This window comes from Centruroides sculpturatus, unplaced genomic scaffold, assembly GCF_000671375.1.
Source record: "Centruroides sculpturatus isolate CEXI.00-Female unplaced genomic scaffold, Cexi_2.0 scaffold617, whole genome shotgun sequence".
NCBI classification, from domain to species: domain Eukaryota; kingdom Metazoa; phylum Arthropoda; class Arachnida; order Scorpiones; family Buthidae; genus Centruroides; species Centruroides sculpturatus.
In genome coordinates this window covers 50,765-69,081 of record NW_019385101.1, presented here as the reverse complement: position 1 = coordinate 69,081, position 18,317 = coordinate 50,765, and the positions used below count along the sequence as shown (strand labels likewise).

General features: G+C 27.7%; 1 protein-coding gene across 1 annotated transcript in view; it reads left to right on the top strand.

Annotated features, from left to right (window-relative positions):
• The window catches only part of LOC111634696 (piezo-type mechanosensitive ion channel component 2-like), a 176,734-nt gene that overhangs the window by 109,941 nt on the left and 48,476 nt on the right, over nucleotides 1-18,317 (top strand). Inside the window, exons 21-22 of the mRNA XM_023379534.1 lie at nucleotides 354-517; nucleotides 16,201-16,334. Of these exons, the coding sequence (XP_023235302.1) occupies nucleotides 354-517; nucleotides 16,201-16,334 (298 nt within the window). The remainder of the gene's footprint in view (nucleotides 1-353; nucleotides 518-16,200; nucleotides 16,335-18,317) is intronic.

The following is an 18,317-nucleotide window of genomic DNA, read 5'->3' as shown; positions in this document are numbered from 1 at the left end:
TTATTTTACCCCATTGTTTTAATAATTAGTTATTCCAGTTGTCACTATAATTATTTTTAGGTAATTAAATTTTTGGTTTTTTTAAATTTTTGTGAGTTATGCATATGTTAATATAAATAATTATTAAATACATTCTGTAATTTCTTATAAAGTTTTACTGATATACATAATATAATAAGAGGGGCATAAAGCCTGAAATGCATATCCATTATAAATTATAGAAAAAAAACATCTACTTTTTCCATCAAAAGGAGTGTTCCTGTATGAATTGTTTTCAATAACAACTTTATGCTATGTTCTGAAGGACATACAATATATTATGTTTATTTTAACTGATATTATGAATTTTTTAGGGGAGCTGAATTAATCCATGAAATTCAAATGAAGGAAGTTCAGGAACAAAGAATGGCTGAAAAAGAAATAATGGAAAAGATCAAAGCCAAAATGGATCGTATTCGTGCTCATCAGAAGAAAGGAAAAGATGGTGAATATGAAGAGCCACCAACTCATTTTCAAGGTAAAAAGTTTTGTATAAATAAAATTACTTTTGAAGTTTATCCAGATTTATTTATAAAGATATACATAATGAATATTGGATTCTAAATTATTTTTTATTATGCTAGATTTAATATTTTCATACATAATCAAAAATGATATGATTTAGAAATACTTTAATAAAATAAAAATGTGATTTTTTTTTTAAATTGTTATTTTTTTTTATTGTTTATTTTTGGAAGAACTATAGGATAACATCCTATAATTCTTTTGTAGTTAAAAATCTTATTTTATTTATTGTTGAAAAAGTCAAAGGAATATTATTCAGCCTTTCATACTACACGTATGAAGTTTCTAAATAGTGCATCGGACACTTTTTGTAGTTTTTTTTTTATTCATTATATTATAATGTATATATTCATACAATTGAGTTAAAAACACTTTATTAACATTTTTAATAAATAAACAAGCTAATAAAGGTTTACAGTGAAGATCTGGCCAAGTTTTTCTTTGCTAACCTTGTTTAGGAGACATTACTATCAACTGGTAAACTTATTATATACAATTGAGAATACTTACAAAAAAGTTAAGGTAATCAAATTACTCTGAGACTACAGGATTTCTGTTAACAGAAGAAAAGTACCTGTTTATATTTCAGTACTTTTCTTAATAGAAAACAAAGGACTTCTAACATATTTCTAATTTTTATCATGAAATGAAATTAATTTTTTAAATGATGATAAAAAAATTTTGATTTGTTATCACAAAAAGAATAAAAATTATTATAAAAATATTTTAATGCACCTATGACTGCTTACTTAACAATTTTTTGCTATAATAGCTTTTGAAAAATTATACCAATTTTTAGGCATGACTCCATTTTATTGCTATAACAAGTTTTATTTAACCAAAAAAGATTTTAATAGAAAATATTCATTAATTTATTCTAAAACTGGCAATAAGGTGCTCTTCAGTCTGTTATGCATATGTGTAATTATAATATTTAAAAGTGTTATATTTAGGCTTTATTTCACCATGAAGGAATTTTTAAAGTGAATTATAAATTGTTATAAAATTAATTTAAAGTGTGTTTTAACAATGAACTCAAAGTCAGTTGAAAAAATAGAGAAGAAAATGATACAGAAAGAAGAAAAAATGAGAAAAGTTGCAATGATTTGAAAAGTGAGTCACTCCACAAACAATGAATTCTGTATGGAAAAAAACTGCCTTCAATTTATCACAGACATTAGAGAATGTAATGTAATGAAGTACATGACATGAAAGCAAAGATTTTGGGTCTTGCAAGAGAAGATGGTTCCAGAAAGTTGACACAGATTATGATGATGAATTTTTGCAGTCCCATAATGAAGAACTTACTTTAATGAACTCAAATACAAACATAGGTCCTCTGATAAAGAAAATGCAAAGGAACTTTGGAATTTCTAAGATAAACAACAGCTTAGCATCAACCTGTGTGGGAGCAGTGCTGTGGGGTCGGAGTTATATGTTTTAGAGTGGAGTCAGAATTGATAAGTCTTTTAACTCCGGTAACTCTGAATCCGAATTTTACTGTTGGTAAAGTGTAAAGTATGGAAAATACTTTTAAATTAGTATTTAATGAAATTTCTTAGAAAATAGGCACTTTGATAAATTTAGATATCAAAATGATATTCACATATAAAGGGAATTTCACACTAAATTTAAATTTTACACTAAAATTTTATACATATTGCACATGACATGCTTTATACTTTCACAAAATACAGTGGGTGATCGGATAATGAACACTTTTGCGAAAGATTTTTATGTTCAGACATTGAACACTTCACAGAACAAACACAAGAAGAAGCGATGTAAAATTATGAATACTGGTTGGTCTTCTCATGTCTTTAGGCAACAATTCGAAACTTTTCGGAGCGCAAGAGACGTTGACATTGACGCTTAACCTGGTATATACTAATCGGATAGTATTCCTCCGAACTTTGAAACTCTTCCTTGTAATTCCAGTTTTTTATTTTTCTGACAGAAACAATTCTTTTATAGTATTAGCACGACTGTCAGCTTGACACTTGTTAAGTTTTGCATCGGCTTTTATTTTTAAAAGGTGAGAGTATAATAGCAAAGATAGAGAGTGGGCAGAAGATGTCTGATATCTGATGTTGCTGGGCAGTATGGCTTGAACAGGTCTACAGTAGGCTGTAGTTCAATCTTATCTAAGAAAGGTACTGTATAATCAAGAAGACTCAAGCAGCTAAAGGATTAACAAAAATCACATCTGAGAAATAAAGAACATTGAAGAGTTTATAATGGAACCTGAAATGGATGTGACAACAGAAGAACACCGAGAATTCTTGAATGAAGAACATCAAGAAACTTGGCGAGATATGTTTTCTTCTGAAAAAAGAATTAATGCCGATATCTGCTATTAATTAAAGATCTTTTGAAGAAGTGGGAGGATGTCAGAACGACGGTCTTAAAATGGCATCCACACTAGATTGAGGTTAATATGCTTTGGGATCTCTACAATTACAATGCTATTAATTATTTCTGAAAAATCCTGAAGAAGAGAGAAAAGCAATCGACATTAGACAGATTCTTTAACACCCACAAACGGAAAAAACATGACTGATAAAAATGCAAGACTGTGTATATATGTACAGTAGAACCTCGAAAACTCGGCCTAATGTGGACCGAAGGGTGGCCGAGTTTGTGAAAATGCCGGGTTATCGGGAATGGGGTTAAAAAAGGATAAGTATGCGTGTTTCCTCATAAAATATTGTACTGTACTTGTATGTATTGTTTGCTTGAGAATACAACAGAGAATAAACTGCCCAAATACCCTTAAACAAAGGAAAAGTACATCCTTTATGAAGGCATAGAGCCTTTACTACATGAAAATGAAAATTAATGAATACACTGTGTACAGTAATTTACCTGATAAGACAGACCACAGAAAAATACTTTATGAGAGCTTTTATACTTTTATAAAGCTGTCTATAATGAAAATTAATTAACTAAGGATTTTTTTGCCCTGCCAGGGTGTGGCCGAGTTATCCGGGATGCCGGGTTATCGAGAGCCGAGTTTTCGAGGTTCTACTGTATTTCTATTATTACATATAAATAAACATAGCAAGAAAGTATATATATTTTTTTATTTTTGGGAGTCTCCAGAACAAATTAATCAAATTACCATAAAAACCTATGGTTCGGATAGCAAACAATATATTGGAACGGATTATGTTCATTAACTGATCACCCACTGTAGCTTTTATAATTTAAATAAATATTTTCACATTGCCTAGAAAACTGTATTCTCTATATAACGCATGCCAGGCTAGGTATGTTTTTGCTATTACCCAACAAAAATTACAAAATACGGTACAAATATGACTGACTTTGTATTTGTAAAAAGATAGCTTAAACTTTATGTTATATATATTAATATATTTTTGAGTAGCTCGTATGGTATGAGAATCAAAATTATAAGAAAATTTAGTAGCATATGAATCACTCAAAAAGCAAATAATTTTTTGAACGTGCTAGTATATCAGTTCATTGGTTTAGATACTGGCATGCAACATAATCTGTAATTGAGAGAATGTTCCTTTCAGATGGTGTTTTAACAGAAAGTGGCCCCTATTCAAGCATTATTGACAAAGAAAAGCTGCAAAATGCACCAGCCAGCCTGTTGGTCTAAGTGTAAACCTGAGCCAACTATCACTGTTCAGGGTTTAAATTTGTTTAGCTACTTGTCCAGTATGGATGTTAGATGGAGAATACACAGATGGTTCTGTGTGGAAACTTTTTTGCAGCAATCTCAACTGGGATTGATCCTGATCCTTTACAGCAACAGTCTGTACTGCTCAGTCGTTTGGCCAGCTTTCAGTGTATGAGAAAAACAATGAATGTATATAATAGCTCATATAAACATCATAGTAGCTCAGAATATGTGTGTAAAGATGGAACCTGTACTTTACTAATAAAAGACAACAGGACCTCTAGATAATTTTAAGGGGAAAATGAGAAATTCTAGTCTTGTATAAAAAAAAAAGAGAACTATTAAAGAGAAAAAAAGAAAATGAGTTTTTAAAATTAAAAATATCACTTTAAAAAATTAAAACAGCCAAAGATCTAATATATTTTTAGAAGTTGTCTCAATAAAAAGGCAAATGTATTAAAAAGAAAAAAAATGTATAATTAATGTATAGTCTTCAGTGAATTTGGAAAAGACCTTTTAACTTGAAAAGCAACTGCTTTAAAGTGAAGAGAAACATTAGTGTCCAAAATGCATATTTAATAAAATAGAAAAGCCAAAAAAAGTCTCTTGGTGTCCAAGTGAAAACATTTAAAAAGGTGTGATAAGTCATCAGACTAGAAGCCAATATAAAAACTTAATCACCATTAAATTTTAAAACAAAGAATATTTTTGAAATTTGTTCTTGAAAGCTCCATCATGTCACTATGTTGTTTAAGCAAGAATGCAAAGTGCAGAGACAATAATGAAAAGTTGGCTTTGATGTGCCAAGCTCTTATCTTCACAAAAAAGAAGCTTCTAAGAAAAAATTTGACTTTTATTTTGGGTACCATAGTTTTTGCTCAAAGCAATATTTTTTATCTTTGGTTATCAGTTGTTTTTGACAAAAAACTTTTTACTGCCTTTCTATTATAACTATTTATTATTGCTTCTATAATATAATTTGGTCTTAAACAGCCAATATGCTGATCTGCGCTAAAGGGTCAGAATGACGGCGTAATTCTGCGTCTTATGTGGGAGTGAATAGTACAGAGACATATTCCACAGTTACATAGCAATTGTCCTGATTTATTGTTACAACAAAGATACAACTACAACAGTCTTCAAAGGATGGGTGAAATCAAGTCTACTAGATCCTCTCCTTTCTGTGGAGGGTAAGGTTCTCCTGAGTTCTTTTTGGAAGTTGACTGCCCTGGAGTGTTGTTGGGTGGTAATCCATAGCGAGAGATGAGTTCAATGCAGAGTTGGGGATTCAGAGTATATTTCCACCAAGGAGGAAGTTGCACAATAGAAAGACAGGTAGAGAAGCTCTCCATGTCTTTGAAATTCTGATTTTTATCATTTTTTGGGTTCCAGATCAACCACTTTGATTGGTTGTTTTTACTCATCCCCACTTTCTAATTGGTTGTCACACATTACCAAATGTAATGAGATTGGAACCTAGATCGATGAATGAGACAAAATCATCTGTGAATTTCGATCCCAACCAAAGATGGTTGATCTTAGGACTTACAATATTCTATTGTTAAAATATGAGAAATACTCTTTTTTTTTTTTTTTTTTTTTCCATTCAATTCAAACATGTTCTTTTATGGTCATAGAGTTTCTATTTTTTAACATTAATAGTTTCATAAAATTGCTTTATAAATTGCCTTTTACATTTTTGTGTGGTTCCACTACATCTCTGGAGCCTGACAAATAGAAACACAATAAAAAAAATAAAACCAAGATCAGAATTTAACTGCAACAAACTAAAGGAGGAAGTGAAAAATGCAAAATGTAATTAATAGGATTGTTACAGATTATTCATCGGTTTAATTTCTTGGGGAAAAATTATATACATCGATTCAAGATGACTGGTATATTTTTTCCAAAATTCGTATTTTATAATTCTGCAATATACTTTAGTTTAGTCAATCATCAGGCCGGTTGGAAATTAACTATTCTTGTAGTAGTCTGAGTGAGAGAGACTATTTTGCAAACTAATTTATTGCATCATTCATTAATCAAATTGTTTTTTTATTCATTTATTGCATTTAAATTTTTTTCTTTAAAATGATTGAATTCAACTTAATTTTTGATAATTAACTAATAAAAATGGAATTTGTTTGACTGATTAAGATGAACTTAATTTTTGATAATTAACTAATAAAAATGGAATTTGTTTGACTGATTAAGATGTATGTTTATTTATGTACTTAGATTTTACAAATACGTGTGCCGNTTTCTAAATAGTGCATCGGACACTTTTTGTAGTTTTTTTTTTATTCATTATATTATAATGTATATATTCATACAATTGAGTTAAAAACACTTTATTAACATTTTTAATAAATAAACAAGCTAATAAAGGTTTACAGTGAAGATCTGGCCAAGTTTTTCTTTGCTAACCTTGTTTAGGAGACATTACTATCAACTGGTAAACTTATTATATACAATTGAGAATACTTACAAAAAAGTTAAGGTAATCAAATTACTCTGAGACTACAGGATTTCTGTTAACAGAAGAAAAGTACCTGTTTATATTTCAGTACTTTTCTTAATAGAAAACAAAGGACTTCTAACATATTTCTAATTTTTATCATGAAATGAAATTAATTTTTAATAATTAACTAATAAAAGTGAAATTTTTTTTGGCTGATTAAGATGTTTTTTTGTATTCAAAAGTTTTACTGAGTTAAATTTATTATATTTATGTTTTGATTTTCACCATCAATTTTAGTACAACTTTTTAAGAGAAATTCTAGATAAAATTTTTCAGCTACCTAGTAATATCCTCTTTATAAAAGGAATCTTAGTGTGACATTTAAAAAACAGACAAGTCGGAGTCAATGTTTCAAATTTGTTGGAGTCAGCCATTTGTTTACTGACTCCATCATACTGGTTGGGAGGATACTAAGCTTTACACATCGCCTTCAATATGCAAAAACTAAGAATAACAGAAGTCATTGAAAATTACAAAACCATACTCAAGAGGTTGCATTAATAGTAAAAAGCATTATCTTATCATAAGAATAATGAACAATAATATGTTACTTCCAACTATAGGCAAACTTTAGCACAATGTTGTAAATTTTATCACCAAAATGTTTAGTTATTAATGTGTATATCACAACATTTATTTCATCTAGCCTATCTCCAGTCATATTAATGAAAGTTGTGTACATAAAGTGTACATACAATGAAAGTTATGTTGTAATGTACAGTGACAAAATATATTTTATTATTACTGTTTTTTTTTTTCTTTATTACATACTTTATGAAATTCAAATTTATAAGAATTACAATGTTTTGTATAGAATGTTCCGTATTAAAAATTTGTTGATTAATCACATTACATTCAATTCATGGAAATCTATAATAACCTGACAAAGGTCTCTAAAAGTGATTTAAAAAAAAGTGTTTATTTTTTCCAATAAATGTACCTGCTGGAATAAGTGTGGAAAGTGTCTGTGAGTTGTTATTATATTATATTATTTTCCAGTTTTTGTGGACAATGCAGACAAGAAAGCATTGCTCATAATTTTATTGCTAATTATAGTTTCAAAAATGCTGTCACTTATCCTCTGGTACTCTTCAAGATGATTTATAGACAGCCAAATGGCTGAGTAATTAAGGTGTTGGCCTATTGATTTGGAGAACCCAAAACAAATCTGATAGGTTAAAAAACTCTAGGAGTTTTTTGTGGGTAGTCTGTTTCTGATATGTTAAGCTCCATCCTTCACCATTCAACCAACCTGTTGTGGGCCTAGCAAAATCCACAATGTGCCTAATTAAAAGTTTTCTTAGTGTCCACAGAGAAAGAGTAAAAAAGAAGCAACGATGATGCATAAACATAAACTATGAGAAAGCAAAGTACTGTCTTGAATTCTTTTATCCCAGAGATATTTCCAATTCTATAGATATATCAAAACCTTTTATATCAGGAATTTTTAGTGTGAAAGTACCAAGAAAATGAAAATTATCATTTTTCTGTCGAAATTTATGGAATAGGTTATTTATTTAATGACTTTTCACTTTGTGACAGGGTTTTCAGGAATGAATTAAAGTTGTTAAGCAAGGAAAAGCTCTTAATGTTTGTATCATATTTCAACTTTCACTTGTTTATAAGCTACCTTAATCTTTGCTTACCTTAAACTGAGTCAATCTAGTAATTTACAACATTATTTACATTTGATACTTTTCTATTTGTTAACTATTTAATAAATTGCTAGCTAAAAATATAAAATTTAATTTTATAAAAAGTAAAATACATATGGATACGAGTCCAATTTTGCTTGCCATGTCCAATCACCATGAACAACTATTTCCATTGCAGAGACAACCTTTCTTTAGAGGCTATGCCTCTGCACAAACCTGTGAACATTTTAAACTGTTTTACATGTTTGTGCAGAGGCATAGCCTCGAAAGAAAGGTTGTCTCTGCAATGGAAATAGTTGTTCCTGGTGATTGGACATGGCAAGCAAAATTGGACTCGTATCCAGATGTATTTTACTTTTTATTAAATTGTAATTCTGCCAGCCCTTTTCTACAAATAAAATTTAATGTTATGTCTTAAATATTATTAGATATAATATATTGGTTACATAAAATTATTATTTATTACTAGGCATTAATAACACTTACAAAACTCTATTGACTATGTTAATGATACTTAATGATACTGTAAGAGAAATTATTTTAAAGATAAATAAGTTATGTTATCTGTATTAACTGCAGCTTTCATGGATATTTGAATGAAAAATGAATACAAATAAAACTTTTTGACTTTATGAGAATCAAACTTTTATCTTTAATGTAAATAAAACTATTCTTTTTTTCATATCTATATAAATAAAAATGTAAATGTCGTTTTTTTCAAAATCTTAAATCTCCTAAAGTTCTTCACCAATTGTTTTGAAATTTTGAAACAACATTGCATGTTTTTATATTATATAGACGTTAAAATTCCTCCCCCCCACAGGTGAGAGGGACAAGATTAAGGCTGACCAAGAAGAACTCTGCTTCAATTATACTATTTTAGATGCAGTTTTTGCGTTTTTGATTGCGTTTTAATAGGGTACGTCAAGAGAATGTACATACACTAAGAAGAAATTTTTCGAAATTCCCCCATGGGGAGTGTTATACATTTATAATAGATATATTTTGAGCCACAGCAATGCATGGCCGGATACAGCTAATTTATATATAAGTATGAGAAACATCAGTAGATAAAAATAACTGAAAAGCTTTGACGCACACACAAAGCATGCTATATGTAACAGTTGAATTAAAAATTATTTTAAAATACATGTTAAAGTGATAAAAATAATTACTAAGAAAAGAAAAAGGAAAATCAGGTACAAAAATAACTACCAGATGAAAAATATAGCATTTCATCTAGTTGAATTGTTGTAAAATTATTTTTAAAAAATTAGAAATGTTGTGGGAATTAAATAATTTAAAGTTAATTATTTGTTGTAATAAATTTTTATTAATTTTTGGCCAGATATTTCAACATATTAATTGCTATGAATTTATTCTGAATAACTGTTATTCAAATTGAGAAAAATGAATGAATTAATACAACAGTATTTGTTTCAATGTAGTAGTCTTCCATATATAAAGTATAGACAAAAACATTGCACCAGGCTCATGCACTTGCTAACCTGGTGTAAAGTTTTTGTCCGTACCCTGTATAACTCTAAATTTCGAATAATTGCTTTGGCCACATTTGGATGATAAAATAAGATAGATTCTTTTAGATGTAAGAAATTACTTATCCTAACATTCAAATGTAGTTGAAATAATTATTTGAGATACCTGATTTCAATTTCTATAACTTTCTTAGTGTCTTCTTAGTATGTACGTTAGATTTTATTATTACTGTTTTTTTTTACATACTTTGTAATTTTTATAAATTTGAATTTCATAATATTTTGTATAGAATTTCCTTATTAAAAATTTGTTGATTAATCACATTCAATTCATGGAAATGTATAACAACCTGACAAAGGTCTCTAAAAGTGATAAAAAAATTTTCATTTTTTCCAATAAATATACCTGCTACATTTTCACTTTCTAGGAGNAATATTTCTGCAGTAAATTACATATGAATGACATCTGCATATTTGACATGAACAAATTTTTAATATTATTTTCAAAAATCACTAAACAGTAAAATTAACAATTGATGTTATAACAGTTTAAATGTATGAATTATAAGAATAAACAGTAATAATAAATTAATGTCAATTATCCAGATTTGTAACATACAACAAGAATTTATAACATTTAAGAAATTCACTCCTAAAAAATATTGTTATCACTTCAATATTCAATACAAAATGATTAAATTTAATCTCTTGTTATGCATAATAAAATCTTTAAGGAATTATATTTTTATTAGTAAAATTCAAGTTTTGATTAAAAAAAAACAAAATATCTAAAACAAAAAAGCTATTAAATTTTTCATAATGTTGATTTCCCCCTAGATGAACTTTAAAAAAGTCTTGAAAAATAGTTTTAATATACCATTACAAGTTGAACCTACAGCTGCAGTATAATGTTAAAGCAATGAAACTCTTAATTGTTTGAAATTTTTAAACTTTTTTCATAATTAAAATGATAAACTAATTTAATTACACTTAAAATATTTAACATTTGCAAATATGATATTTTCAGAGAAATATTACAAAACAAATTATTAAATAAATTAAAGAAACATTCACCATATATAAATTCATGAAAGATTCAAATTAGCTTACACTTTTTAAAACTAAATCTTCTGAAAGCTTTTTGCTCATTCTTTAACTTTTTATTGGACAATCCATTTCTTAATCCATTCAATTAGTTTATTATATCTCAAACAATAGCAAGGAAAATTCTTATAAAACATATCTTAAATTACATCTTAATTTCATATTCTCTATTTAAATAAGAAAAGATATCTAACTATACCAAACATTATTTTCACAGACCCTTCTTAAAAGTTACTTCCTTTTAAATATTCTGAAAGTTTGTCTTAGCTAAATTTAGTCGTTTTGTCTAATTTATTTAATAAATTTTTATATTCTTGAATAAATGTGATTTTATTCTGAATACTACAGTATTATGTTATAAAAAATAATCCAGTAATCAGAAACTGTTAATGAAGTTAAAGCAGCTCACAAAAATGTAATGATACTTTCTTTTCAATAATGATTGAACATTCTTTGAAAAGAATTTAAATAGTATAAAAAATATTTAATATTTCCTGTCATAAAATTACAAATTATTGGTATGCAATTTTAAAAAATTGTAGACCTATAAATTCCCACTGTTGTCCATCTGTTTTTCCTTAATCTTGAGAACGGACTTTAGATAGATGAATGACGAGACCAGATAAGGAAATCTTAGGGGCAGGAGGGCTCAATTAACTATATATGAACTGCCAATGCTAACCAGAAGTCATATTATTTCAATTAAAAACTTTTCCCCTGAAAGCAGTTAATAGATGACCAGCACAACTGCATTGTCAATGGAAAAGTATGATGTACAGGGTAAACATATTAAAATACTAATTTGAGGTGCAGAGCATATATTTTAAATCAAATAAATTAAAATTATGATTAAAAATTACAGCCAGCATTGTGACGATGTCACAATAAATAATTGTTTGTCAAATAATTTCAATTAATGCATAATATTATAGCAAAGAATAACATCTTTAAAATTTTGTAAATAAGAAAATAAATCTAAATAAATTTATTTTCAGTACAGTACATATGAAATATTATGTGTGTTAAATAAATGAGTTTCTTTATGATGATTTATCATAAATATTTCCATGCATGGAAAGCTAGAACTTCTTTAAAAATAAGTTTCACTAAACCTTTCATTCTTTTTTCTAGCAGTTTCTTAATCCATAAGAGAACAAATGTTTTCGACCATTTTAAATGGCGTTCTTCAGATTCTATGACATTGGAACGTCAGTTAACAAATATTCAAATGATGTCATTGTGTACAAAAGTTGTTTCAAATTGTTTACAAACTTTTGTTTAAAACAATGACGTCACAAGAAAGAAGAAACTTTTGTAAGCAACGATGTCATTCGAATATTTGTTAACTGATGTTCCAATGTTATAGAACCTGAAGAAGGCATTTAAAATGACCAAAAACGTTTGTTCTCTTATGGATTAAGAAACTGCTAGAAAAAAAAGAGTGAAAGGTTTTGTGAAACTTACTCATAAATATTTGTTCTAATGCTTCCTATTATTACTTCAATAAGAGAAATTATAGTTTTTGAAAATGGGCACTTTAGACACTCATTAGTATTGGTGCATTTTTGTTTTTGTTTTTTTTTAACTCAGTTGTTGCTAATTGTATTTAATGGTATATAATATGAAAATTTGGCAGTTACAAGCTTTTTTTATTCAAAGCCTTATTGCTTTTACTATTAATTATTGGAATAGAACTGAATCCAGGCCCTTTGTCACATTTGTTAATGAAATGACGTCATCCACCTTTCACTCTAAGTAATAATCTTACAAAAGTGTTTATTGTTTAATTACAAGTTTTTCAAATTTTCAACAAATATGCAATGTAACAGTTTTAGTTATTAAGTAAGGTGTATGAATTAAAACATATTTACTTAATAACTTAAATATTAAAAGCAGTTTAAAATTTTCCATATCTTTTATTTTATGTACTGCACATCTTTGAAAATTTACAGTGAAAGATTCATTCAAGCAAGTTAAAGGTAAATGAGAAGAATAAAAACAATGTGAAAATTGGCATCGTACTGTATTCATGGTGTACTGTACATCAGTTTTAATGAAGAATAATTAACATGTGCTAAATTAGTTAATGCTGTTAATGCAAATATACATTAAATGCATTTTATAACAATTCAGAAACTCGTGTCTTCTAAATTCAATACAAAATACTTAAAAATATATCTAAAATATTATTTTAACTCTAGCATGTAGATTATTTATCCATTGTCATGGAGACAATATTTCTGCAGTAAATTACATATGAATGACATCTGCATATTTGACATGAACAAATTTTTAATATTATTTTCAAAAATCACTAAACAGTAAAATTAACAATTGATGTTATAACAGTTTAAATGTATGAATTATAAGAATAAACAGTAATAATAAATTAATGTCAATTATCCAGATTTGTAACATACAACAAGAATTTATAACATTTAAGAAATTCACTCCTAAAGAATATTGTTATCACTTCAATATTCAATACAAAATGATTAAATTTAATCTCTTGTTATGCATAATAAAATCTTTAAGGAATTATATTTTTATTAGTAAAAATCAAGATAAATACATTAAATTCAGTCACCTTTTATATACTTTCAGTCCCATGAATAATGCTATAGTGGCACTGACTGGTATTTTATGCTACTTGTCGTCCATTGAACAATGGTAAAACTTACATTTAAAAAGCATGAAAAATATTATTTAAAAAAATGTAAAATACATTTTTAAAAATAGAAATGGAAACAAAAGGATATCTTCTATGATTCATCCCTGTTCTTCAAGAATTAAATTATTATTGGAATTTATTCTTGTAATTTATACAGTTAGATCATTACATTAGTTGTGAATTTTGGTCTTAAAGGATTTGTAGATATAGTATTAATTTAAAAGTTTTATAAATTAATGCTAAAATGTTAAATTTATTTTTGTCAGATATTATGTAGATTTCATTCATCTTACAAATTTATAATAAATGTGGAAATATAAAATATTCTAGAACATTGTCTTTGTAATGATGAACAATAATTTTTAAAAATATTACAGAAATATTTTTTCTTGCTGGTTTTTAAGTATCTTGTAGTGAATGCATTTAAATGAATATCAGCTTTTGAAAATTATAATAAATTTCTTTAACTTGTTTCTAACTAATTTTATCAGTATGCACTATGTTTTAAAGCTATGGATTGAATTATTAAATAAAATTATACAATTATTTTCTTTTGAAATAATAATGATTTGTTTTAATTACCTGATTTATATTCTTTTATATGAGATATCTTGATAAATATTTACTTAATTTTTATTTCTTGTTCTGTTTTAAAATGTTTACAATTAACTGAATAAATGCATTTTTATGAAAATTTTTATAATTAATGAAATATTACTAACTGAATTAAAATAACAATTATAACTGATAGAAATTGATTTGATAAAAACTAAATAACTTATAATATATACTAACTGCATATAATGCATATTCTTATTTTATTATAAAGTAATTATAATATTAATTCTTAATCATTATTTTTGTAAATTGAATTTTGTTGTTGTTCTATTTTAATTACCATTATATATATATTTATAAACCATCTTTTACCTTAATTCATAACAATACTATATTTGACACCAATAACATAAGAAATTTTGTTAAGTGAAAAATATTAGCTTTATAAGTTAATAAATGTGAAAAAATAATTTAAACCTGTGACTTATTAAATTGAAATAAAACTAAATCTAAAACTTTTAGTATTGTGTTGAAATAAGGTCATTCATAATAATTGTTGTGTGTGTAGTATTGTGTTGTGTTTAATATTTGTTTGTTTTTGTTATCACTAACATTCTATGTTCCCTACTAACAATCATATTCTTATTCAATTAAAACCTTGAGTAGATGCAGATTATGCTTCATATTCTACACCTCCATATTCCACTGCTACAAATTCCCAATCTTGCAATCCTGATGATATGGAAAATTCTGAACTTGTTTCTACTCCTCAAAAACGTGCTCTTTCCCCTGGTTCTGCTACTTTTACTGTATCTTTAGAAAGCTATATGGAACCTAGATTATCAGTAGTTGGACAGGCATACTGCTTGGCACCAACAGCACAACGGAGCCGCCGACCTTCACCTTCTGAAGATTCTTATCCTGTATTTTCTCCCCCTCCTTATCCTGCATTACTTAGCACTACTCAAGGTTTTGCACAGGCATCTGGTTCTGGTTCCGGCCCTCGAATGCAACGTGGGTACGGTCCGCTACTTGGTGTGCCAGGATGCTGTCCTATTGCATCGCACATACTTTCTCGTCGTTCTATGTCATCATCTGCACCATCGTCTCACCATGCGTGTAATTTATTTCAAACTTCACATTTCCTATCTGAATAAACTATAGTCTGTAAAACTTTTTAAATTATTAATAAAGCAAAACCTTTTAATATATAAGATATATATGTATATGTGCATATGTATATATTTAAATAAATGAATAAAAACATAAGTTTTGAAACACAAGATTTAAAGACATGCATTTAAATTAAATAGACTATAGTTTGTTTGAATAATAAAATCATTGCCACCATTCAAGAATGGATCTAGAGATAGAATAATTTATCCCTCTTAAATTCATAATTATAATTTTAAAAAAAATAATAAATTTGGTTTTCTAGTTAAATATTTATACATATCATTTAGATTTATAAAATCATCTTTATCACTATTATTTGAAATTGTTATCCCCTAAAAACAAAGGCTGGATCCATTCTTAACCACCATCACACTCTATGGCTAATTCTCACTGAAATTTTTCTAACTTCATCATTCCTATTTCTTAATTTATATTATGTTAAAATATTTAATTTTCCTTTATGTTTGTCTGTCTGTCTTTTGTCTGTCTCTGTCTAATTTTGTCTTACTTCATCTGTACTGTCTTTCTGTTTGTTGCTGTTATTGTCTTAATTGTGTATTTGTGTATATTTTTAAATTGTCTTATATGTTTGCTGTTGCTGTTGCTTTAATTTTTGTTTTTTTGGTGGCAATTCATTTAAATAAAAAGAAACATTGAAAAATAGTTTAATTATTATCTTAAATATTTAAGAAAATCTACAAATTAAAGAAATTTTTTTTAAAATTTGTAAATAAATTTTAAAACTATAAATTTCTCATAAAAATATTTGAATATACTAAAATATGAATGCAATACAATTTATTCAGCAATTCGATCTGGAGATTATGGTATGTTTGAAGATTATTCTGATGAAGAAATTGATTTAGATATATCTAGTAAAAGTAAAGCAGAACCAGATGATGATGAAACTGCTGAAGTCAAGCAACGTGGATTGAATGCAGTAAGTATTACAATAATTGGATTTTTATTATTACAGTAATATTTTCAATTTCCTATTTATTTATGATAGCATATAAATAAGTGTTGAACTGAATCTGGTAAAAAATGAAAAAATAAATAAAAAGAAAATTTTAAAATATAATTAGGAGAAACCTGTAAAATTCATATTTTACTCATCAGAGATTTTGTTTCAAATTCAGAATACTTTTAAAGTTCTAGCCTATTTAAGAAAAAAGAATGTCCATTAGTATACCAGTTTGTACAAATAATTCAAATTTAATATTTAGAATAGAAGTATTTTAAAAATAGGAGGGGTTGGTAGTAATAAAAAGTATCTTAGATATATATCAAATATTATTGGACTCTTGTTTCTTTTTTATATATTACTTTTTTTGTTAAATATTCAGTCATGTTATAAACAGAATAAATATACAGTTACAATACATAAAATTAAGTACAGGTAATTTATTCTTTTTTGAATTCCAAATACTACTTAATTGAAATATATATAATAGATACAAGTATTTAAAATTTTGTACTATTTTTAAATTGTTACTACATTTAAAATTCCAAATTAGAAATTTGATATATTTATGGAATTTTTTCTTTATTAATTCAAAAGAAAATGTGAATTGTAATAATTGGATTTATGAAAATATGGTCATATACGTACATACAAAACAGATTTCAATAGAGCTAAATGTCTTTGTGTGAATTTTTAGAAAAGCTTGTTTTTGTTTACATTTAGAAGAAGAAACAATAAAATAATCAATCAAGAATCTTCAAATACTGGATTAAAATACAAAAATAATCCCTCATCAAACCCTTTAACTGGTATTAAACAAGAGTAAAATTACATGCAAACGTTTTCAGATCCCTCCCTGGGTCCTTTCTCAAGCAACTATTCTTCTTTAAAATTTGTTAGAATGAAGACCAGTAGAACGAACTTCTTCAAAACTGCGATATTCGAAAAACTACTTCTTCCGAACCACATTTCAAAAGTCGAAATTCAAATATCAATGTGAATCACGTGCATTCCAGTATTCCGTAATGTAATGCTCGTTTTTCTTAAAAAGGTTTTTATGGGTTTTTACGTTAACGAAAAAATAAATAAAGAAAAAATAAAATAGCGTATCAGCAGGTATGAGGTTTTAATACCCTATTTACTATACGTATTTATTAATGTGGATCCTCCTTCTGGAGTAGGGCCTGCAATGCTAGGGACAGGGTAATCTCATCCCTCGAGTTAATAGGTGCAGAAGTGTTGTATGCTTTGCAAATTTCCATTTGTTCCAACCACTTGAGGTGGTCCGTAAACGGTGTAGTAATGAGGAGTTTGGCGTTGTCGAAGTTTGCCGAAATCTCCAAGTCTGACGCATACATGGATAACGATGTAGAACCCCTTTTGTGGAGGATGTCCCGTTGGTGTTCAGTCCATCTGACACCAATAGCACGTCTAGTAGCGCTCACAGACCAGTTCCCACTCAAATCTATGGTCTGTGAGCACTACTAGACGTGCTATTGGTGTCAGATGGACTGAACACCAACGGGACATCCTCCACAAAAGGGGTTCTACATCGTTATCCATGTATGCGTCAGACTTGGAGATTTCGGCAAACTTCGACAACGCCAAACTCCTCATTACTACACCGTTTACGGACCACCTCAAGTGGTTGGAACAAATGGAAATTTGCAAAGCATACAACACTTCTGCACCTATTAACTCGAGGGATGAGATTACCCTGTCCCTAGCATGGCAGGCCCTACTCCAGAAGGAGGATCCACATTAATAAATACGTATAGTAAATAGGGTATTAAAACCTCATACCCGCTGATATGCTATTTTATTTTTTCTTTATTTATTTTTTCGTTAACGTAAAAACCCATAAAAACCTTTTTAAGAAAAACGAGCATTACATTACGGAATACTGGAATGCACGTGATTCACATTGATATTTGAATTTCGACTTTTGAAATGTGGTTC